We start from the raw sequence: 22,435 nt of genomic DNA, 5'->3' as shown, positions 1-22,435 counted from the left end.
CAACAGCCGGGATTCGCTGGTGAACTACTAAGTACTAACCGGCCGGCGTGTGGCTTAAGTTTGGTCAATAGTTCGGTGGGTGCCTCCCGGGTGAGACCGTGAGTTAGAGGGTGAATTCCTTGCTTTGTGGCACACATAACTAGGAAGAGAGTAAGGAGATTAGTATATTAGAGCAGAATCTATAATTAAAGACTAACCAAGTCTCATAATAATTGGACTATACCCTGTCTCTTACTCTTCAAGGTTCATGGCTTAATACAGACAGCACTAGCAAGATGGGTCTTCATTGGAGAACAACCTGCATGATGATGCACTGGGCGAATAATCATATTTTGACAGTGCTTGCACATAACCTTTGGCTCACCAGTCTTTGCATGCGCAACCTGATCAAACGATGACCAAACATCAGACTTTTTGAGGTTGCTATCCCATTGAATAGACCTCTGTATATGTTGCTTTTGGCCATACTCAGTCTTCAACCACCATTCCACAAATTCTCGTCTGGATTCCCCCATCTTCGGATTGGTTGAATCACTATTATAGAGAATATAGTGCTGTTGAAGGGGCTTGCTGACACACTCCAGCAAGTCCAGTGTGTGATGATACTGAGGGGGGAGAGAAAGGTCTGAAAAGTGAGTTGAGGTTGGTATTTCACTACCAAGCACGTCAGTTAAATCGTCAGATTGGAGAAGCTCTGGATCGATGAAGGAATCCGCATAGTGGGATGCCTCATATTAACTATCAGACACTTGCGATTGCGACATGATTAATAAAGAATAAGAAAGCAAGGCAGTAACGACTGTGAATATCAGAGTGAGACTCACAAATATCAGAGCTGAAAATACCAGGGATATAGGCAAATGGAGCCATGGACACGACTTTGATGTGTTGGATAATAATAATACCAGATACTAATTGGGTATTCTCGGGCAGAAGTTGATATTCAGTGGATAGTCTGTTGGACATCAAACAGATATCCAACAGATATCAGATGGATATTCAATCGATATCAGCAGAATCCCTTGATCATGAAAATTAAAATGAACACCATTAAGTCCGTCAAATCTGGATTTCAAGTGCAATTTTCTCTCTACTTTTATATATGACTATATTAATTTAAGGTTATATAGCTTTATGACGCTTTTCTCTATCTTCCTGTGCTGTTTTAGAGGGAATTCGACGAAATTTCATAGATTAACGTCATACTGTAGTCCTTTGCAAGAAAATGTACTTAGTTCGCATTGTGTGAAATGTATATTTCCACCCTGACTGCATGAATCAACCTAAATCTCACTAAGAGCCAGGAATCTGGGTGAATCAACCAACAACTCTCTGGCCATGACCATAAAATGAGTCGACCCTACTCCTACTCCTACTCCTATATCTCCTCCAGCATGAACTCTCACCCCAAACAATTCCCATTCTCGCAAGAACCGAGTCCAAACCACCCCGTACAGAGAGATACTATGAATCACATTAATCCCAACGGATCCTCCATCCCCCCACTAATAATCCCCACTGGAAACCTCACCATAACAACCCCATCCTCCCCCAAATACTCTGGTCTCGCCCACAACGCCACGCCACGCCACGAGAACGTCTCGACATGATTATACAGATGAAAGACCGCATCAAACGGTACGCGCCATTTCCACCAGATCGAATCCTCGTCCTCATTGATCTCTGCCGTCCCGGGGATCCCAACCCATTCCTCCTCCGCCTCGCGCTGTAGCTGCTCCCATTTAGACTTGGTCTCGTACCGATGTATCACCACCGTGTTATCGGTCACGGACCGTTCGTCCAGGATGGCGACCCACTTTGAAGAGAGGCTGATTGATCGTTCGCGCTCGAGATCGCTGATCCGTTGGCGCGTGTATCGCCGGAGTTCGGTGTCGGGCGTGTTGAGGAATCCGGTTGAGAATGGGTTGATTGGGGGGTTGGAGTTGAAGTTGTCCAGGGTTGTTTGGTCGGGGGTGCGTACGAGACTGAAGATGTTTCGCCCGTGTTCCGGGATACTGCTTTCTTGCATGAGGCGGTTGATTACCTGCTCCGCTCTTGTTAGTGGGGATGGTGGGATGGGAAGGTGGTGGAGGAGTTCACACCGAGGCTGGCACCGGGGCAGTGCAGAAGAGAAGGATTCCGGACATGGTAGTTCTCGTTTAGTGCTGGGTAAGTGTAAGGTATAGGGAGGAGTGAGATGGGCAGAGCTGAGAAATGGGCGGTGGTGGGGTTTAGGGTTTTAATTGGGTTTGCCGTCCGTCAACAGTTACAAGTAGTTACGACGGGGACCAAAAGTGGACATGTGCATCTGATACTCTCCAGTATGTCAAGCAAAACGCTGCCAGCTGGGTCCCTGACAGCGCACAACCAGCTAGAAAAACCCAGGGGTTTCAGAATAACGCACCAATTCGATACTGCTACTCGCAGCGGATGCCAGAGCAGTGCAAGGCCAACATTGTCCCGCTCTTCCTGATCGTTGTCATCATCTGCAACGTCGTCAATATTCTCGCGTTCATACTCACCCTGCACATCACCAAGGCCGACCCCCCGCTCTGCACAACCGGCGACGCAATCCAATCCTTCCTCAGCCACCCCGACCCTCTCACCAAAGGCCGCTGCCTGGTCTCCAAACACGACTATGAAACTTACATCTCGACATCGCTGGAATGGGAACCCCGACCCGTGAAGAACACCGGCGACCTCTGAAAGGGAGGCCGGTGGCGATGGGCCAAGGCCATCCACGCTTGGCAATGGGCACTCTACATCTCTTGTCTATTACCAGTTATCATCGTGGCGGGGGTTTTCTTCAGCCCGGACCGCGTGTCCGCCCCGTGGTCTGTTGCTGCGACTATGGGCCTCGGCCAGGCTCACTTGCCCTTTGCCTTCCAGGTTAAAGCAAAACATAATGTCCTTGCCGGGTTTCTGAAGGCTAATGTGCTGCAGCTGCTCGTGTCTTATATCTACTTGGCTCTCAACAATATACTGACGACCATGCTCGCGATGGGGGAATGGTGCGCGTACAGTAGTTGCGCTGAACGTGGAACTGAAGCTCAAACAAGCTCAGACAAGGATCAGGACGAAGACGGCAAAGGCCTGCGCGTATCGTCCCCAGCGCCAAACACGGCGCAGCGATCCACATACACGCTCTCCGTTCCTCTGAAATGGGGAATTCCGACCACGGCCTGCATTGCTGTCTTGCATTGGCTGGTGTCGCAGATGTTCTTCTGTGCTAGTATCGATGTGTACCCGCTCAGCTCTGGCGCTGATGGTGGAACTGGCTCTGGCTCTGGCTCTGACGCTGGTTCTGGTGCGCCGTCGTCGTTATATAATACATTCTACTCGCCACTGGCTATGGTCATTTCTGTGTCGCTTGGGTCTGCGACGCTCATTGTTCTCCTCGCCGTTGCGATATTCAAGAGATATCCTGGGTCAATCCCGTTGGCGGGGTGTTGTAGTGCGAGCTTGGCGGCTGCTTGTCAGCCCTCGAGGAGTTTTCTTGGGACTGGGAATGAGGAAGTGACGGGAGAGGAGGAGGAGGTGGGGGTGAATGATTTGGTCTATAAGAAGTTGAAATGGGGTGTTGTGGAGGGAGCTGGGGATGTTGACATTGACGTTGACAGTGGCATTGGACATGCAACGTTTGCAGTGGGGGGCGTGACGCCGTTGATGGTAGGCAAGTTGTATGCTTGATCTCAGATGTTTATTGATGTCTATAGCATTGTATGTCTAGAGGTAGACCTTTGATCGAACAATCATATACTCGGGAGTTCTGTGGTGATACAAGGCTGGCCGAGAGCTGCCGGAGCAGCAGGGATGTGCTGCCCTCACAAAAGCTGTACTATTACTACTGACTACTGCCTCTTCTGACCTCTCACCATGACTACCACAGCTACTACTACCACCGCCATGGACACCATCGCCGTCATACTTACTGGCTGTTAATCAAGATAAGATGTCCCAAAAGGGTAAAAGTGAAGCTATTAATCATGGTCACGTTACTTTGAAATATGGTATGGAATGTTCTGGCTCTTGAGTCCGTAAAATAACAACTAAACTAAACTACCCTAGGAAGGTACATCACAGAAAAAACAGAGAAGGCTCTCTGCCCATTTATTGACAATCTTGATTCATAATGCTCTTTTTCCTCCCATAATCATCTGTTCTTTTTAGTCTAAGGGCAATTACGATATGAGCTGACCACTCCTGCGACCACTGCGACCCTGCTACCTCCTGCGACCACATATAACAGGAGCACCCCCATCACCGGCACCCAGTCTAAAGATCGTCTCACAAATATATTGGGGTCTAGGGCTCATTGAGAATTAACCGTGCGGACTCTACCCGGCTTAAGTACGGCTGAGCGGACGGGAAGCCCTGTTTTCCACACCCTATGGTCGTATGTACTAACCTCTGCTTTGAAGAGGTATATAGGAGATGTTGCTCATCTATTATGACGATGAGAATCAAAATATTGCAGAAGACTAAAGTTGAAATGAAGTTCCGCAATCCCGGTAATAGATTCCTTACTATCAATGCCAAATTTAAACCGGCCTGTCACGCGGGGATGTATAGATCGATGCCGATATCCAACATCACAAGCGATCATAGATTCGGTCACTATTGCTCGAGTGAACGAAAATTGGTCAAAAAAATATGCATGCAAGCGAATTTATGCGAATAAAAAGACTAATGGAGAAGAAACGACAATGCGAACACTAGCAGGAGTGCTGTGTGCTCAGAATATCCCGGAGAATTGATGCTGCTGCTGTGTAAAACCAACAAACCGAGACGAAATGAAGACTTTCCAGAACTGCATCTCTGCCAAACGGAAAAACCGAATAAATAATCACTTTTCGAAGGAAGCAGAGGAAAAAGTTCTAACATTAGCATGGCACCATTCCTTCGGATACCTACCCCGGCGGTTAGAGATCATGGGATGGCAGGGCTGTACTCCTGTGCTCTAGAAAGCAAAGTGGCGGTAAGAGAGGTTGATATTCCGGAGTAAACTATCCATTATCATTCGATATTCTAACCATTCGCTATGGTTTCTTCTTTGCTTTGCTTCGAAGATGGCTATGGCGACGATGAAACAGGTCATGAGAGCAATTCTCTGAATGTAATGCGCTCGGGTCGTCTTCTACATGCATTTAACCGGGTTCAGTGTGGCATTGGAATGATTAATCGTAATGCATTGTTTCGAATCTATAGCTATACCTCTGAAAAGTAATCCCATCCTCCATCCGGAGTCATCGTGATACCCACACGGCTGCTGCCAACTCGCTTTTCTCCAAATAAATCTTCCATGTCAGACACCCGTCGACCAGCGCCAGCTTCGAACCGACTGGCGGCAAGTCCAAAGACACTCAATCGCGCTTGGATATCACGGTATCGCGTCGGGCGTTCGAGCATTACTGTGCCTGTCAGTGCCATGCTAAGTGCGACAAATAACAGGCATAATGATCCGAGTAGAAATAACGGGATTTTGGGAACCCGCGTAACCAGCACGGTCTCCCGAAGTTGCTCTTTCAGACAGCGCGATGGCTTGAAAAAGTTCGCAGTCGAGGCGATCGTCAAGGCCTCTAGCGAAGTCGAGTAGTAATCCGCAATCTCCTGCGATGTATTGCTCACTGCTGTGGCTACCTGCAGCATATTTCCTAGCTCTATCAGAACGGTGTCGAGACGCGGAAATCGGCTCGACATGGCGCGGACATCGTCGTTGGCGGGCGACAGCTCGGCTGCTGTCATCGAGCCATTGACAAACGAGTAGGTCAAATCCTGGACGCGCACGGCGCAGCGCAACATGAACACCCACTGGTTTTTATTGACAATGACCTGCGAGTCGTTGGTGAGAGTGCTATCCAGAGTAACCTGGGTCGGGTGAAAATTCCCTATCACTCCGGCATAGAACGGTGTGGCTGTGTTCATGTTGGCTGTGTGATTGAGATCCGCATCTGTAAACAGCTTCATGCACCCTTCCGAGCTGCAGGCTGTTCCTTTTAAGGCGTCTCCTTCGGTCATGGTTCCGTGGAAGTTGTCCGAGCAATTGAATATGCTCGTGGTCTCATTCAAAGTGTGGACATTACACTGCTGAGTATAGGGCTCGCAATGACTGCTGGCGGCAAGAGTATGGGCCTGATAGTCGATGTTTGCCGGGGACGAGGCAGGGGCAAGATACGAAAAGGCTTTGTCATTCAAAGCCTCTTGCCTGACTTGGTAAGTGTCGGACAAGTTGTTGACGACCAAATATGGCTGCGCTGATCTATCAACCACAGCGTAAATAAGACGCACGCAAATGTCGGGCAATTGCTTGGTGTCGTCATGGACACCCGCACACTCAGAAAAAAAATCGAAGCCCAGCGAGTGGTTTGGAGTGTCCATGGGTGTCACTTGGGATATGACAGTCGCTTCGGTGACAATATGAAGCCAAGTGTCAGCCACCCAGATTGCATAACTGTTCTGTTAGCTTTATTTTTCCCTTTGCAATGAGCGTGAATTCTACCTTAGAAGCAAGGACACAACCAGCGAGCCAACTGCCATCCGCAACACAGGACTCAAGGCAATCTTTTTCCAACGGCTGTAGCATATAAGATCCCACAGCGAGACGAGTTGGGAGTTCATGACTTCAATTAAAAGCCCGAATTGGTACGGCGTAGGTAATTGAGCGATTCGATCTTCCTGCATCGTGTCTGACAACTTCTTGGCCAGGCGAAACGAGCACAGTATCATAATGAAGCCTGGCAACAATGCCACCACAGTACTCGCAACGCTGGAAATGGTAACAAATCGGGCGGAATCGATATCGACCAGAAAGACGCTGGGATCATCCTGGTCACTGGGAAGTCGCAGAGTTGGCTTTGCATCTGCCTTGCGGGGGACATGATAGTGGATCAGAATATAGACAATAACCCCGACCACGAGGAGAAGGGGAACTATCGTAACAAATGCAGCCCATGCAATCAGCCGACGAGCACCGTTGACGCCACCCTGCTTCGGGGGTAGGCTGTCCGGGCTGATGGTGATGGTGGAATCTTTCGAAATTGTCCGATTGACTGACATTGGCAAATTTGAAAACGGATTGGAACTATCAGCTAGAATCCCATTGGAATACCTAAAACTAAATATTCCTATTAAGCCCGGGTTCATCGTGGGGATGCTATAAACAGAACGTCCGGCGGCCAATTGACGTGCTTGATTTAGCGCGCGCGACTTGAATCACGATTTGCATTGGATTGTAGAGATCGATTCGCCATTATTTGTCCATATATTGGCATCCAAATAAAAATCTGCATCGTCCTTTGTACAGGGTCCAGGAATAGGGCCGAGATGCGGATAGAGAGATGTTTACGGATGCCCGACTAGGAAGGTGGCTTGCTCGGAGGTCATGTGACATTCTTGATGCATGTACATACATAATTGACTGTACATTTTGAAGGAGCACTGGATTTATGGAATCGAATATAGGATTGCCTCTCTGAGTATTGAGAGTAACATCTGCCAATGGGGTAAACATGCATTGTATTTTTCGCACTGTATATATGATATCACATAGCTCGATATATAACCTCGGCAATGTCCAGTTAGTTCTACTCCGACTCCTGGCAGGGCGCAATTGAAACCACCAACATCTCTAGCACAACATGCCGGCCTTGACGCTACACCTCTTTTCCCTCAATATACCTCACCGATCCTTCCTCCAGCGTCTACGTGAGCACCGAGTTGAAATCGTCGTTTCCTCGCGCCCTCAACACATCGTGATCCACCCGTCGCTTATCGATCAAAACGCTCTCACCTCGCATCCATGGGATCTGTTAACCGTCCTCCGGATCCCGGGTGATAAGCCCGTCCTGCCGACCGACCTCCAATCTGCCGTCCGCGACGAATACAAAATTCTGGTCGGTATCCCGTCCAAGCTCCTGACAACATATGCCGAGCGCGATGAGAAACTGAAGCGCGAGACGTCCTCGATCCCATTGACCGGATCACTGGGAAAGGCGCAGTCTCAAGCGCGATCGACGTCGCAAAATCTCGAGGTGTCGCCAGAGTTGCTCGCGTTTATGGAGAAGTTGACGCGGGAGTATGGTGATCGGCCGGTGACCATGCTGAATTTGTTGCATTTTCATCATCCAGATGGGAAGAAGAGTTATTACCAATATGGCCAGGCGTTTATTCCTGTTGCTGGAAAGCGGGGAGGAAATGCCAAGCTGGTTGGTAATGTGGTTAGGCCTTCGAAGGGTGGTCTTGACTCCCGGGGTGATTGCAGTCGGCCGGAGCAGGAGTGGTGGAATGAGATCTCTATCGTGCATTATCCGTCTATTCGACATTTTTGTGACATGCTTTCTAGTGAGGATTATCAGGCCATCAATGAGAAGCATCGATTATCGGTGAGTTTGCCGCGTTGGAGGCGTGTTTCTATGCTAATTAACTAGGCTCTTCGCGATACGTTCCTGCTGTGTACTACGGAATGGAATCTCGACACTGCGAAATTATAGACGTAGTGTTGTACATATACGGCATACATCAAATGCACATATATACAGCTCGTGCAGGACTGAATCGGCTCCATTGCCGAATCTTCCTTCCGTAGATGCAGAAGAGTATCGGGACTGGAAACAGAACAGACGTTAGACAGCCCAGCGTCATAGCTCAGTTGACGCCAAGGTTATGAAAATATCGCCGTTAGCGCAGTCGTTCCGATCGTAACATCTCCGATGCCAGGACTAGGAGTGATGATGATGAGATGTAGAAATTGGTATGTAATTCGATGTATGACGCTCTATAACGTTGTATGCAAATGAAAACGAAAATTGCGCCGTGAAGAAATCTAACGTCAAGGGTATTCTATAAACGAGAGAAAGCAAATAACTCTATCAGTTGGGTCATGAAGCCGTTAAACAGGAGATCCCTTCATGGTCTCCAGGCACACTCTATCTCGAAGAAACAGGTCGATTCCAGCCTCGGCACAGCCAACTCGCACTGGTTTCACCATTTCATAGACTCGCGGCTTGATGACTTTCTCAGTCGTGCTGCTAGCCCCATCATACCCCGAGTCTTCTTCCTCGTCGTGGAAGAAACCCTCGATATCCACTCGCCGGAGTGCCGGGAAGCGCGAAGTGCGCCGGCCAAGCACCATCCGCACCTGGTTCAACAGCATCGAAAGTGTATTCTCCTTGCAACCTTCGATATAGAGCGACTCGAGGGAGTGTGGGAGGATATCTGGGAGCGGGGTGGAGGGATCGAGCTGGTAGCGGACATCGAGGAGGTTCGGGAGGCGAATTCGCATGTCTTTCAACGCGGTAAACTCGGTCAGAGAACCGAACCATTCGTCGTGGGTCTCGTTGGCACCCGCGATAGTGAAGGGCAGGTGTTGGCCGCAGTTGTCGAGCCAGAGCGTCTCCAGCGTGTTCCTTTTGCCGGCCAGGGAGTGGTAGAAGGCGGAAGGTTGATACCCCTCGGCGTGGAGGTGCGAATCTGAGTGTTGGTATTTGAATGACTTGAGCGACGAACAGGAAGCGATTAGGCTCTGCATGCCCTTCGAGCCGTTGCTGGCGTTGAGTGTAATCTCCGAGATGGATGAGGGCGAGTCAGTTAGCGGGTTGCTCGGGGGTGACCCCCGGGCTTCCTGAGCGGAATCGGATTCCAACACCATGTCGGCGGAGAGGGTGTGCATTAGCGGCAGTTGGAAAAAGGGCAGAATCTGCGACGGCAGGTAGTTGCCTTTGGTGTCATCAGCATCGTCTTCCAGATGGCTCAACGACACTTCTTGTAGCGATCGGAAGGCTGGACATTCTCCGTTGACGGCGCGGTACAGAGTCCGGTCGAGATAGGTGTTGTGCCTGGGATAAATCAGACGAAGCTGGCGGAGATTGCTGACAAGCGGCAGCAGCAGCGCGATCCATGCATCTGACACACCGTACTGGAGATCTTGCTCCCACTGTGCGTGCTCCTCGTCCGATTGACTGATGTCCCGGGTCCAGTCAGTCAATAGCGGGCGTTCCTCGTTGGCGATATTCACATGGCCTGTAGATTGCTTGTCCTGCCAGTGGTCGAAATGCAGAACTCGCACGGCCCAAGCCAGCTCAGGTCGTCGTAGGATGGAACCGAGAAAAGATCGAAGATGCTGACAAGATTTCAACGACGCCGCCCGATAAGCTAGCCGCAAGAACAGGTCGTGGAAGCGGCGGCAGACAAACACCAGGTTGTAGCGATCCCGGTGATCCTCAAGGAAGTCCCCAATCAACAGCAAAACATCGTCGGGAAGCACGCGCATCATAGTCCACACAGAACAAAGAAAACAAACAGAATAATAAAATAAAAACAACCCCAATGGAACCACCTCGCGGGGGCGGGGGGAGCAAAAAGCAACTTTTAAACGGGGGCTTGCGGGGAAAAAAACCCTTTTGAGGCCGAAGTCCGGCCCAAGCCCTTAGCCCTAAAGCGTTGATCCCGAAACCCCCGACAAATCACTGCACCGGGGGAGCCATGTGGGTAGCATTAGCGGCTCCGCTGTAAGAATCTTAACAGAATCGGTCGCCTCCCGGCCGCGGAGAAGGTCCGCGGTTCAACGTTCTAGAAGTCTTTGCCTAATTCGGCAGGACTGTCATTACGCCTGTACTCTTTTTCTCAATTGTGCAGATGGAAAGGAGTGCTTGAAACGAAAACCGAGACTTCCTTACTCTATAATGCAGCGCGACATTCTCCGGTAGCGGGCGGAAGATTTTTCATCGGGCCGCATGGCGAATCACGAATTAATTAGCCTCGACAGAGGGATTAACGCAGTGGCGGGTCAGGGGCTGCATGGCAAGTACCCCGTGGAATAATGTCCTCTGCAGAATGCTCCTTTATTCCCGATCTGTTCTATACCGGCGCGGACGGTGAGCATAGTATCTTGTATCTACACATATCAATACGGACTACACATTGTTTTTGAAGATCTGATTTCATTTAGAGCGACTCAACGTCGTATTCGCAAGATTCGCATACAACTGCGCTAACCTCCAGCCTCGCACACACAATGGCCTACAACTACATAGAGGGATTCATGATAGATACAGCAAAGGACGGCACCAATGTCCTGCCATAGAATTAGATCTCCGCTCTTGTTCTAGGGTTTGTGTTTGTAGTCATCGAGAATTGCGTTTGCAATCTTGACGGCCATGCCGTAGAACACCGTCATAACATGCGAAGAAACTTGCGTGGGCGGGATCGAGCCGTCGACAACACGGAGTCCATCGACATCGTACACTTGGGCCTTGTGATTGACCACCCCACCTTGTTCCCTCGACATCATCGAACAAGTACCAACGCCGTGGTAGTTGGCACGGTAGTTCTGTTTGACATAATGCTTCCATTCGCTCAGTGTAGCATCCAGCGGCAGGAGATGACCTGGGATAAGCTCATTCCCAGTGTACTTGGCCATCTCGTGGGTTCGAGACAACGTCCGTGCTAGCCTCGAAGCCGCGGCCTGGCCAGCAACATCCAACTCATTCTCGAAGTATCGGGGGTTATATTCAAAGCTGCGGAGGTACGGGTCTTTGTCGAGAATCTTCACATATCCACGAGTGAAGGGGATAAGATCCCAGAGGTCAAAGTTGATGCGGTTGTCAGTATCTAAGAAGAGTTCGGCGTAGGTGACATTGTCCTGGAGAAGCCACTTCTTGTAGTTCCGATACTGCTCGAGGAGTGCTGTTCCGTTGTGGAAACCGCCACCAGCAACGGTTTCATCCGCCCATTTATTCAGGTTATCGTCGTCGTTCAAGAGACCCTCGTATTCCTTTGCATCGGGGCCGAAGATCTCAGCAAATGTAGCGAAGAAGGCCGCTTGCCCCTGACCGTTTCCCTGGGCAGTCACTTCGGATCGAACGTTGGTGGTAGTTTGGTCTTGGAGATTCAACCCCACGGGGAGATCGAGTTTCTGTGTTACATTGGCCTGTTGGAGCACTTGCTTGGGCCCGATTCCGGAATACTGGAGGATCAAGGGAGAGATAGTTGAACCGGCAGCAAGAAGCACTTCCTGTTTGGCCGTCACGTTCCACCGCCAGTCCTCCTTGTTATGAACACCATATTCCACACCCGTGGCTTTGTACAAGCCCTTCGTGTCCTTCTGTTGGTTCTTTTCGAGGTTCACCTTCCCGGCAATTTGACCAGTTAAGACAGTGATGCGATTCCTCGTCGTGTCGTTTTTCAGAACCGGACCCAGCCACGATCTGGCCGCATCTGTTCGTACCTGTTTCGAGGTCAGAGTATTCATAAACATCGAGACGCCTCGGGGATCCCCGCAACAAAGATCTCGCTGGGTCGGTGCATCGGGATAGGTGTGATTGACAGTGCGCATGAGAGCCGGGATGACCTGGGACCAATTGTATCCTCGGTCACGAGCGCCGACCGACACTCGACCGGTCCCATTTTCTGCGTTATGACATTTGGGGTCATAAGTATGCCAAGCGCCGTGGGTGTCTTTGGTAGGGTCTCGGGGCTTCTCAATGTCTTTCATATAGCGATCGAGCTCTGCATATGTCCACCCTGAGTTTCCAAAGACCTTACTCCACGAGTCAACTTGGACCCTGTGTGGGCGGGTCCATGTTCCTCCGTTGATCAGAGTTGATCCTCCCAGGCCGTTGCCAGATCGGACGATTTCGACGCGGTTGTTGACCTTTTGCGGACTCGTCTCATAGGCATGGTCCACGCTGCTACCGAAGATCTGACCGTAGGTGTTGAGATCATCGATGATTGGGCCATACTCGGATCCGTAGAAGCCGTTTTCGATGACCAAGACGGTGAAGTTCGTGCTTGGGTTCTCTAGCAGTTTAGCGGCGACGGTCAGACCGGTGAGGCCACCTCCGGCAATCACATAGTCATATGTCGTGTTGGCCACCAAAAAGGGATCTCTGATGACTCCAGGGGTTATGGACTTTTGCTGATGGGGGGATTGCTTGGTCTTCTCGGCGTCAAACGGGACCTGGGCATGTTGGGAGAGCGCCGTGGAGGCAAGCAGGGCGATGGCGCCCAGGCATGAATATTTCATGTCGAACATAGAACACAATCTCGAGAAGCTCAGAATAACCAGTGCAACTGTTGATCTTTTGTCTTATCCGAAAGCAAGACCTTATACACGTTTTAAACGGTAGCTGTTGGCCACTTAGTACAAATTATCATATTGCTATGTTGCATTCTGATCGCAAAGCAATTGGAACGTACTGTACCACACTCTCTCGTCGGCGAGTTGATGTCTGAAACCGGACTGAGGATATTCTGCTCGTTGGCTAGATGGTATCTATTACGTCGAAGACTATGTCCAGCCGGGATAATGAAATCGGGGCTGGCTGAAAGTGAAAGCATACCAACTTACATACCGAGGCATTTAAACAATGGTACTTTTGCATCAGCTTGGGTTAGTCTAGATCTATGGTTACAGCAGAACTGAGCTCTGTAATCTCCTCATCATCTAGCATAACATGTTTCCGTTTCTGCGGTCAATTGTTACATTGGCCGTCATAGTCAGCCAGCCACCTTCGTCAGTAAATCTGGTCTCTCTGCTGAGATATTTTCTCTGTAGAAGCAATGACAACACCGTCAAAATACTCTTTTTCTTGAAATTTTGAATGATCTCCCTCTATTTAAAATTTCGTCGTCATGTCTGCCGTATTTGCACCGGTAATGGACGGATACCCAAACCATGGACTATATTATTCTGTAAGCATTAGTGCGCACTAGCTTGATCCAAGGGCGATGCCGGAGTCCATCGCCGACAATCACAGTCTCGACATCATCCTTTGAGGTCGTCTCGCTGATCCGGATGCGGACGCTTCTCCCTGACAACATGTTGAGGTCTACCAGTAACACTGTCCAGGTAGAAAAAGTTCTGATTGGACTTCAAGGGCGAAATGGTAACGCGTATTATTCCGAGATGTTCAGTTCCAATACAGCAGATGACGGACTACTTGACACATGGTCCGTTTTTCCTCCATAGCGTAGGAATCGACAACAGATCTGCTCAATATAACTCAATTGCAAACCAAAAGCATTTTTGGAGATGCGATCGCAAGTTTTGCTCTTATTCCAACTCTTTGGCTTCATTCTATTGAGTCTCATAGAATGAAAAGCTACGACACGATGACTACTCTAGTATCAGAACGGTGATACTTTCGGGACCTTCACTTGCTAGTTGCATAACCGCATTCAATACCTCCTGATACCAGCAATTCGTTTTATACGTAGTTGACTTTGACTCGGTTAATCCTATACGATAGAGTCTCTTTTGAGATCTCTTGGATATGTAAGAGAGACTATGTGACATCCTACAATACAATATAAGAGGGATCTCATTGTCTTTCGATATCATTAAAAATGATCATAAATTCTTCAAGAATTACAAAAAAATGAGTATGAATATGCATTACGCTCTTAGTATCCTAGTTCTGTAGACCAGATTCGGTCCAAACGAGTACAGGCTTCAGGACCTTTCCAGCCTTCATGTCTTCAAATGCCTGTTGTGCGTCCTTCACGTTGTAATACCGAATCAACCTCTCAAGCGGGTATTTCCCCTGGTTGTGTTGCTCGATCAGAAACGGGACCATCTGGATTTCTCGTCAGTCAATTGTACCGGAAACATATATGCACAAGAAATTTCATACCTCAGCCGCAACACTTCCTCCCTGATGGCAACCGACGTACTCTCGTCCTGTGACAAGATGCGAAAACACATCCACCGCGACTCGTTGCCCTGGCGCAGGAGCACCCGCACTTGTTGCTCGTCCTCGCATCCCCAGCGATTGGATCATCGTCTCAATCACACTGAGCACACCCGAGCAGTCCAACGCATAATCCACGCCCTTGCCCGGCTTACACAGTTCCTGGATCTGCTGCAGGAGATCCTCGTCCTTTCCGTTGAGGAGGTGTGTTGCGCCAAGTTCACGAGCCATTTCCAGACGGTCCGGTTGGATGTCCACTGCAATGATCATAGCAGCGCCGCGGATCTTGGCTGCCATGATTGCACTCAGCCCGACGCACCCGGCGCCAAAGATGGCCACCTTGCTTGCGGGTTTGACGTTGAGGGATTTGAAGATGGAGCCGGCTCCAGTTTGCAGGCCGCATCCGAGGGGCGCAAAGAGCTCCAACGATGTCGAGTCGGGAACGCGGACGAGAGACGATCCACTAACGAGGGCGACGCGGGAAAATGTACTTTGACCGAAGAAGTTCGCGAACAGCGGAGTCGAGGGGTCCTTGGCCAGAGAAACCGTCTGCGTTCCGTCCAGTCGTTTACCACCAAAGTTCAACGGGATCATACTCTCACAGTATGCCGGATGACCCTCTGTGCAGTGTGGGCAGTCGCCGCAGAAGTTGTAACTGAGGAGGACCTTGTCTCCCTTCTTGACATCTTTCACTGCCGAACCGACTTCGAGAACCACACCGCCGCCTGCACATTTTACTTAGCTATTGTTTCCCAAAAGAGTATGGGGGGTTGGCGCCTACCTTCGTGGCCAAGCACATTAGGAAACTGTGCTGGAAGCTTCCCTTCCATACAGGCAATGTCCGTATGGCAGATACCCGTGGCATGAACCTCCACAAGGGCCTCTCCTGGCTGCAAATTGTCCAGCGTGACGGGGGTGAATTCGGGGTCCGCCCCGAGAGAGTGGACAACCAAAGCTTCGGTGGAACGAGTCATGATGAATGAATAAACGAGTAAGTATATGAATGAATGATAGAAACGAATTCCGTGGTTCAAGTACTGGATTTTATATCCTCTCAACGCTCAACTCCTATATAAACCCCCGCCCTCTCCCTGGCTGTTACCCCGCTGCCGCCGTGGGGAATGGCAAACACAAAAAGGAAACAGAAGTCCATCAGTGCCCGTGATCTGGTTCTGCGGGGAAGTTTAAACACCATTACGAGCAGATCCGGTCATCCGATTGAATGGTTGGAACGGTGATTGGTTCGCAGAAGGAAGCTTATCTGCTTTTCGGGAGTTCTGTCGGTTACTGGACTCGAGCAAAACACATACTAAATACTCCGATAGTCAAGTCCACGGACTGCAGCGTATGGTTCGGGATCTTCGTCATGTTTTGTCGACAGTGTTTCTCGCCGCATGCAGAGGCCATCCGAGGTAATAGCATACTGTTCGGCAGCAAAAGTCGGCCTGATGTACTTTGACCATGCTTCAAACTTGACTGTACGCACAGCATTGACGCTGCATAAATGCATGTAAAACGGCATCCCCACTTTCTGTGCCCCTGAAACGGGTTAGCAAGCCTGTCCGTAGTAATCTCCGAGCGCTGAACACTGACTGTGATGATGGAATACAGCACTCATAGACATTTAGCTCTTCGCGCAGCTGGATATATCCTCATTCTGCAAAATATTTCTTATTAAAGAGAGTAAAGGGTTAGGTGGAGAAGCAGCACATTCATGGCGGAGGTAAATAAACATTTCCCTGATCAAGAAAGCTCTTGCTAGAAATGAACGGACAAATTCATCGGCTTGTCAAGTAAATGGAGCAAGCAGATCTGGACGCGAGAGAGAACAGAATTTATATCATAAGCCACAGGGACCTTCGTGGACATTTGCCGGGCGCTGAAATGGTTATGCGGATGTAAAGTACTCGGCACCATCAGTGCTTGATAATTGCTATTCCTACAAACCATGGCTTATTTAGCGTTGTTTCGAACTACTGTCTACCTGCGATATGGCTATTGGAGCGCGGGTGCCATGGAGCGAAAGCCGGAGCATCAGCTGTACACCAGTCCCTTATCAGAAAGTGGGCATAGAGAAAAATGCGGAGAATTTCGGAGAATCCAAGCGACATATCCGCCCAAGTTCCAACAGGAAATATACACAACACCGTGCCAGACTACGCATATCTTACTCTTTGCCGGTTCGCTGCGATGACGAAAAGCTGTGAAGTTACGGTCCTGTACCTGAAGCCGGGAACTGATCTTTCAACCCCAGAGAATCATGACAAATACATCACCGGCATCAAGACTTTGACCAGTCAGCCTGGGTTTCGGCTACTGCAGGAAGGTCGGTCAATGATTGAAGAGGAATTATTAGTCTGGTTGATCGGTATGAAGGGAAAGTGCCTCTGTCATGGAACGATCAAACGCTCTAACGTACTTTTCAGATTGGAACGACCTCCTCGACCACGAGGCATTCATGGCCAAATCGGAGCCGTACTCGAAAATGGTCGATGTCCTTCTTTCGATGTGTGACACAGAGCGCAAAGGCTTCCTTGAGATCAAACACCTTCCACCATCGTCGTCTTTTCTGGACGTGACTTTGACTGGTCCACAGTCTGCCAATCAATTGACAACAATTCTATGGCTGCGAACTCCGGAGGGAGGGTCATTGGGGCAGTTTGCTGCAGCGGTCAAAAGACTGCGGGGTGAACTTGAGCATCGTGGACAAACGGTATCGGGTGGTGGTCCTGTGGAAACTCCTGGGGAAGCTATCTTGTTCGTAGAGTCTGTCGATGGCCCGGGGCTCGACAAAGAGGAGATTGCCCGGATTCTTGGGCATGGAGCGAACATCAGTCGCTCCGGTGTTTTTAACATGTCCAACCATGCTTAGACGTGTATATATGCATCCACCCCAGCGATAATCCAATACACAACCAGTCATATATTTGGGCTTTATAGATAATAATAATATCGGACGTGCAGCCACACAGCACAGCCACACACACACACACCACCGCCACAAAAATAGGCCGCACCTCCGAAGCAGCCAGAAAAAAGTCGACGATCACAGTCGTTTCCTCTCTCGCCTCTTCCGGCAAATCAGAGAATGATATGTTCAAATTCCTTCGTTCCGCAATGACTATGACTGCCATGACTTCTCCCGCTCGAGTCCCTATCCCCGCCAACGGGGTAGACTACCGTGGCAAAATCGTTCTGGCCCCGATGGTTCGTTCTGGAGAATTGCCATCTCGTCTTCTCGCTCTCAAATACGGCGCGGATCTCGTATGGGGCCCGGAGACGATCGACCAGGCGCTCATCGGTGCGTTACGCCGTGTGAATCCTCGCAACGGAAACATTGAGTTTACCCGTTTTCCTTCGAATGGTGGACGCACCACCAAATCTACTAAGGAATCCATCATCTATCGCATCGACCCGGCCCGTGAAAAAGGCAAATTGATTTTTCAGATTGGTACTGCTTCCCCTGAGCTTGCTGTGAAAGCAGCCAAGTCTATAGCGGGGGATGTGGCAGGTATTGATGTCAACTCAGGATGTCCAAAACCATTTAGCACATGTGGCGGCATGGGTGCAGCTCTGTTGCGGACACCTGATAGATTAGTCTCTATTCTTGAGGCGCTGGTTAGGGAAGTTGGTCATCCGTTTCAAATTGGGATTTCAGTCAAAATCCGCATTCTAGGATCACCCGAAGAAACCAAGGAGCTAGTTTCGCGACTAGTCAGGACAGGAATTACAGGGCTGACAGTCCATTGCCGTACAACTCCAATGCGGCCCCGTGAACGAGCAATCCGTGATCAATTGCGGATGATTGCTGATATTTGCCATGAGGCCGGCGTTGCATGCCTTATGAATGGAGATGTTACCTCGCGTGACGGGGGCCTCGCATTGATGAAAGAATACAATGTAGACGGAGCGATGATTGCCACATCGGCCGAGGCCAACCCCTCGTGCTTCCGCTCAGAGGCGGAAGGCGGCTTGCTTCCTTGGAGAGATGTTGCTCATGCTTATCTGCAAGCCTGCTTGGAAACGGAGAACCGATACGGCAATGCCAAATATCTCTTGAACATCCTCGTCCCGGGCAGAAACAAAGAGTTTGAGCACTCAAGATCGTCCAAGTCATACTATGATTGGTGCCATTCGCTCAAATTTGATGACCTCATCCCTGCTGCAATTCGAGTCGATGAGTTTATGAACCTGGCGCACAAATCCATCTTCAAAGACGAAGACATCGCACGGAGCAAGCCAATCCAGAATGCTCTGGACAACAATGAATCTGCACAAGCTGCCGGCGGCGGCCCTGGTCCGATCCGCACCAATGCTATTCCGATTCCTACTTTAAACAAGACGCCCGAAGAAGACAATCTTGCTTCTGTGCCGACTTCAAGGCAACAAGTCGCGGCATAATTTTCTTTTGGCCTCTGGCCTTGTTCTCTGTCCATGGTGGTAAATATAAATGTTATGTTGATATGCGAATATCCTCGACCGTTACCGTATCGAATTATGCATTTACATAGATTTATGCAACTGCCCGACTTGGAAAGTGGCCAATACCTGTCTAGTTTCGTTCTTGTTTTTCGACATACCCTTCACATTAGTCTGATAGATATAACTATATCTCACGTAGCGATTCTATTTGATTTGCCTTGCGCTGTCTTTTCGTGGGCTTTGTATCTCGTTGCATACATCCATCGTCATTGCGGCCAAAATATATATCTGAAGTGCACATGCTCGAATAGCTATGCAAGCGTCATGTATTAGTATCGAAGCAAAACCATAATGCGCGACGGTTGATAAGAGGTTCAGCTCCTTGATACCATCTTGGTGAAGGCTTGCAGACATTCATCGCTCATTACATAGCCGCTACGACGTATTAATTTGACATGGAACATGTTCACTTTGAACGGACGGAGTCATTAGAGTCGTGTAAGATTGAGATACCTTTCTTTTTTTTACTTTCGATTCCAGAGAATGTATCTGGGAGTCCAGCTGCGATGGGTTGCAAGGCGCTATGTATTTTGCTACCGCTGAGTATCCCAGAACGCGTTCCGTCGAGAGAACTCCAGACGGCATGTCAACTCGGTGATCTTTCTACGCCATTGATACGAGTATATTGCTACTGCATACACCTATGGAGGTTTTTATCGGCTAACTACGACTCGGACGGCGGTAGGAGGAATGGAAAATCTAAGATTCGGGATGAGAAGGATGGCAATAGCGAGAAACATGCGAATGTACACATCTACTAGATCCAAGACCGCAAAAAAAGATTCGCTACCGTGTCAAACAGCAGAGATTCCACAAGACGCGCAACAACGTCCGCGCTTATAATCTCACACTCAATCGAAGTTGCTTCGAGTGCGCTCGTTTAGTTGCCGTGAATGATTTCAGCCATTGTCAATTCATCACTGCTGTTAGAAGCTGTAGTCGGCCAATGCCAAGCTACGAGTGAGTGCCAACCAACAACCCAAGGATGCAAAGATCCCGCTCCTTATTCCTCCGATCGAATTCCGGCCACAATTATGAGACTTTTTTCCCCGTCCTTCTGAACCTCGTCACAATCCCGCTGGTGATAGGCTACAGTAACCGGGTGTGAACGTGATTATGCTCGAGTTATTTCCCATTTTGGCTTTGGCTACACTCGGGGATAACTATCAATTGGACATCACTGTCTCGGGGATAACAAATGTGAACATGAGTCGGAAAGCTAGTCAGTTTGAATAAGCTAGTCGGTTGCGGTCTGGATTTTCTATAAGATCGCAACAAACGTTCAATGAAGAACTGATACTACGCTAGATTTCCGAATAAATGCTCGCCCATAAGTACTGTACAAGGAAAGGAATTCGAGGATCGAATCATAGCAACAGCGAGGGCAGCTGTGTGCGACGATCGTAGTGACTTGCCTAAAGTACTTGTACTCCGTAGCAATGAATCCCCCCCTTTCCTTCCCCTTTTCGAAGTTTCCCCCGAGATGTATAGGCACAACGGACTTAACAATATCCAGAGTTCCAACCCCGGAGATTCGGAGAGAGAATCATAGCCATCTTCCGATTCGTCAGCAAGTGATCGGCGTGCCAACCTGCTAAGTTTCCGGTGACGAAACCAACTAGCGTGATTCATAGCCAGTGACTGCCCGTGCCTGTTTGAAATCCCGTCAACGGTCATTTCTGATTTGTCGTCGGCATTGCAAAAAGACTGGCTCGGGATGGGAAGATCGGCGGTTGCCGCGTGTCCAGTTTCCGGCCGGTTAAATTTAGGCCAAACTAAGGCCCAATTAAACATGCGGATCCGGACATTTGACGGGGCGTAGGGCGACGCAGCCAGTGGGGCCTGTGGAGTGAGAACTACTGAGCCAGCATTAAGCTATGGCACTAGTCTAGCGTTCTGGAAGAGGCCGATCATAATGGAAATACCAAAGACATTGGAAAGTCGAGGACTCATAGCATTGAACAGATGACTTTAATGTTTTGCAATGCGTACTACACGTTTCGTACATGTATGGAATCGCGGCATGAGCATGGGGGATATCGTAATGATCAAGCACGATGTGGAATGCTGCCTTTGTCGAAAAAGATCAATCCTCCGCAAGCATTGACTCGTCTTGAGGACGGGGCTTAGCTCCTTTCAGATGGACCGAACGTCGACCTAGTCATGGGCTAAGTCCAATAGTGGATGCCACGGCGCGAGCACTAAACAGACGTCTGTCCCAAGAATAGGAGTTGGTAGATGTCCCAATCGAATAATGCCGAAGAATCATCCGTCCAGATCCAGATCCACCGGTCTCGTAGTCCCACGATTCTCGGATGTTAGATGCTCTCAGTACAGGTCACAATCGCGTCAATTCAGCCCAATGGACTAAAGCAATTTGCTCGCACGTGCTCCACCTCAGCTGCACCTAGTATCGCTAGGAGAATGGCTGACGACGGCCGTAGGCACCGTTACGTCAAATGGCTTGTCATGAAGGAGTGTAATGATACCAAAAAGGAGTCATGATGGCTGGGATATGGGCTGCCAGGAAACTATAAAGAGGGCTGTCAGTCTTCGATTCTTCTTTCTCATCATCACCAATCCAATCTCCTACACTCTCTTCACAAGAATTCTCTCTCAAACTCGAAGTCACTTCGAACTCTCTTTTTCAACAATAACAATCCCCAACTCGCCAACATGAAGGTGTCTGCCGTTCTTTCCACTTTGATGGTCGCCGGACTTGTGTCCGCTGCTCCTCCGGCCCCTCGTACGTTTATGCTCTGCAGAGTTGGTTATTCGTATCTTTACTGACATTTTCAAGGCCCAGCCGACCTTCAGCACCACGGGCAGCGGGGTCCCGCCGACGCTGCCTTGCCGCATGACAAGCGTGGCGATGTCCCTCAGTTCCCCCCTCCTCCCAAGGACGACCACGACCACCACAAGCGCGGTGACATCCCTCCTCCCCCGAAGGACCCCAAGAACCCTCCCAAGGACGACAAGCACAAGCGTGGCGATGTCCCTCCTCCTCCGAAGGACCCCAAGAACCCGCCCAAGGATGACCACCACAAGCGCGGTGATAACCCTCCTCCCCCGAAGGACCTCAAGAACCCGCCCAAGGATGACCACCACAAGCGTGGCGACATCCCCCCTCCTCCGAAGGACCCCAAGAATCCCCCGAAGGACGACCACCACAAGCGTGGTGATGCTCCTCCCCCGAAGGATCCCAAGGACGACCACGACCAGCACAAGCGTGGTGATGCTCCTCCCCCGAAGGACCCCAAGGACCT

General features: G+C 49.7%; 11 protein-coding genes across 11 annotated transcripts in view; 6 read left to right on the top strand and 5 right to left on the bottom strand.

Moving 5' to 3' along the window:
- Window positions 1-1,471: 1,471 nt before the first annotated feature.
- On the bottom strand, window positions 1,472-2,147 carry ASPGLDRAFT_57502 (uncharacterized protein; the record flags this gene model as incomplete). The annotated part of the gene is made up of 2 exons (XM_022548262.1): window positions 1,472-2,044; window positions 2,103-2,147. 2 exons carry the CDS (start codon window positions 2,145-2,147, stop codon window positions 1,472-1,474), a joined length of 618 nt encoding a protein of 205 aa, XP_022401192.1.
- A 50-nt stretch (window positions 2,148-2,197) lies between these two features.
- On the top strand, window positions 2,198-2,706 carry ASPGLDRAFT_34997 (uncharacterized protein; the record flags this gene model as incomplete). The annotated part of the gene is made up of 2 exons (XM_022544495.1): window positions 2,198-2,272; window positions 2,323-2,706. 2 exons carry the CDS (start codon window positions 2,198-2,200, stop codon window positions 2,704-2,706), a joined length of 459 nt encoding a protein of 152 aa, XP_022401191.1.
- Window positions 2,707-2,850: 144 nt separating this feature from the next.
- On the top strand, window positions 2,851-3,690 carry ASPGLDRAFT_34996 (uncharacterized protein; the record flags this gene model as incomplete). Its single annotated transcript, XM_022544494.1, has 1 exon — window positions 2,851-3,690. The coding sequence occupies one exon, from the start codon at window positions 2,851-2,853 to the stop codon at window positions 3,688-3,690; it is 840 nt and encodes a 279-aa protein (XP_022401190.1).
- Window positions 3,691-5,170: 1,480 nt separating this feature from the next.
- On the bottom strand, window positions 5,171-7,056 carry ASPGLDRAFT_57501 (uncharacterized protein; the record flags this gene model as incomplete). The annotated part of the gene is made up of 2 exons (XM_022548261.1): window positions 5,171-6,451; window positions 6,500-7,056. The coding sequence occupies 2 exons, from the start codon at window positions 7,054-7,056 to the stop codon at window positions 5,209-5,211; spliced, it is 1,800 nt and encodes a 599-aa protein (XP_022401189.1). The 3' UTR covers window positions 5,171-5,208.
- A 581-nt stretch (window positions 7,057-7,637) lies between these two features.
- ASPGLDRAFT_148354 (uncharacterized protein) lies at window positions 7,638-8,688 on the top strand (the record flags this gene model as incomplete). Its single annotated transcript, XM_022541962.1, has 2 exons — window positions 7,638-8,381; window positions 8,427-8,688. The coding sequence occupies 2 exons, from the start codon at window positions 7,638-7,640 to the stop codon at window positions 8,487-8,489; spliced, it is 807 nt and encodes a 268-aa protein (XP_022401188.1). The 3' UTR covers window positions 8,490-8,688.
- Window positions 8,689-8,734: 46 nt separating this feature from the next.
- Window positions 8,735-10,339, bottom strand: ASPGLDRAFT_73976 (uncharacterized protein). The gene has a single exon (XM_022549712.1). It carries the CDS (start codon window positions 10,268-10,270, stop codon window positions 8,888-8,890), a length of 1,383 nt encoding a protein of 460 aa, XP_022401187.1. The 5' UTR covers window positions 10,271-10,339; the 3' UTR covers window positions 8,735-8,887.
- A 590-nt stretch (window positions 10,340-10,929) lies between these two features.
- ASPGLDRAFT_46383 (GMC family oxidoreductase) lies at window positions 10,930-13,086 on the bottom strand. The gene has a single exon (XM_022546439.1). The coding sequence runs from the start codon at window positions 13,019-13,021 to the stop codon at window positions 11,102-11,104; it is 1,920 nt and encodes a 639-aa protein (XP_022401186.1). The 5' UTR covers window positions 13,022-13,086; the 3' UTR covers window positions 10,930-11,101.
- A 1,322-nt stretch (window positions 13,087-14,408) lies between these two features.
- On the bottom strand, window positions 14,409-15,661 carry ASPGLDRAFT_125434 (NAD(P)-dependent alcohol dehydrogenase; the record flags this gene model as incomplete). The annotated part of the gene is made up of 3 exons (XM_022540557.1): window positions 14,409-14,573; window positions 14,631-15,412; window positions 15,469-15,661. 3 exons carry the CDS (start codon window positions 15,659-15,661, stop codon window positions 14,409-14,411), a joined length of 1,140 nt encoding a protein of 379 aa, XP_022401185.1.
- A 1,065-nt stretch (window positions 15,662-16,726) lies between these two features.
- On the top strand, window positions 16,727-17,654 carry ASPGLDRAFT_46380 (uncharacterized protein). The gene is made up of 2 exons (XM_022546438.1): window positions 16,727-17,055; window positions 17,114-17,654. Exons 1-2 carry the CDS (start codon window positions 16,767-16,769, stop codon window positions 17,557-17,559), a joined length of 735 nt encoding a protein of 244 aa, XP_022401184.1. The 5' UTR covers window positions 16,727-16,766; the 3' UTR covers window positions 17,560-17,654.
- Window positions 17,655-17,750: 96 nt separating this feature from the next.
- ASPGLDRAFT_46379 (tRNA-dihydrouridine synthase family protein) lies at window positions 17,751-19,450 on the top strand. The gene has a single exon (XM_022546437.1). The coding sequence runs from the start codon at window positions 17,805-17,807 to the stop codon at window positions 19,086-19,088; it is 1,284 nt and encodes a 427-aa protein (XP_022401183.1). The 5' UTR covers window positions 17,751-17,804; the 3' UTR covers window positions 19,089-19,450.
- Window positions 19,451-21,845: 2,395 nt separating this feature from the next.
- The window catches only part of ASPGLDRAFT_25187 (uncharacterized protein), a gene marked incomplete at both ends in the record, with an annotated part of 923 nt that continues 333 nt past the window's right edge, over window positions 21,846-22,435 (top strand). The window contains 2 exons of the mRNA XM_022543455.1: window positions 21,846-21,915; window positions 21,970-22,401. Of these exons, the coding sequence (XP_022401182.1) occupies window positions 21,846-21,915; window positions 21,970-22,401 (502 nt within the window). The remainder of the gene's footprint in view (window positions 21,916-21,969; window positions 22,402-22,435) is intronic.

Source organism: Aspergillus glaucus (assembly GCF_001890805.1).
Source record: "Aspergillus glaucus CBS 516.65 unplaced genomic scaffold ASPGLscaffold_9, whole genome shotgun sequence".
In the NCBI taxonomy this organism is placed as follows: domain Eukaryota; kingdom Fungi; phylum Ascomycota; class Eurotiomycetes; order Eurotiales; family Aspergillaceae; genus Aspergillus; species Aspergillus glaucus.
The sequence above is the reverse complement of the archived record's forward strand: the minus strand, read 5'-3'. Positions and strand labels throughout refer to the sequence as shown.

What these genes read in the sequence shown, in the direction of transcription:
- ASPGLDRAFT_73976 (XM_022549712.1), bottom strand. Translation starts at nt 10,270, where the DNA reads ATGATGCGCGTGCTTCCCGACGATGTTTTGCTGTTGATTGGGGACTTC.
- ASPGLDRAFT_46379 (XM_022546437.1), top strand. Translation starts at nt 17,805, where the DNA reads ATGACTATGACTGCCATGACTTCTCCCGCTCGAGTCCCTATCCCCGCC.
- ASPGLDRAFT_46380 (XM_022546438.1), top strand. Translation starts at nt 16,767, where the DNA reads ATGCGGAGAATTTCGGAGAATCCAAGCGACATATCCGCCCAAGTTCCA. An exon ending in ATTATTAGTCTGGTTGATCG is followed by an intron (nt 17,056 to 17,113) that starts GTATGAAGGGAA and finishes CGTACTTTTCAG; the next exon opens with ATTGGAACGACCTCCTCGAC.
- ASPGLDRAFT_46383 (XM_022546439.1), bottom strand. Translation starts at nt 13,021, where the DNA reads ATGAAATATTCATGCCTGGGCGCCATCGCCCTGCTTGCCTCCACGGCG.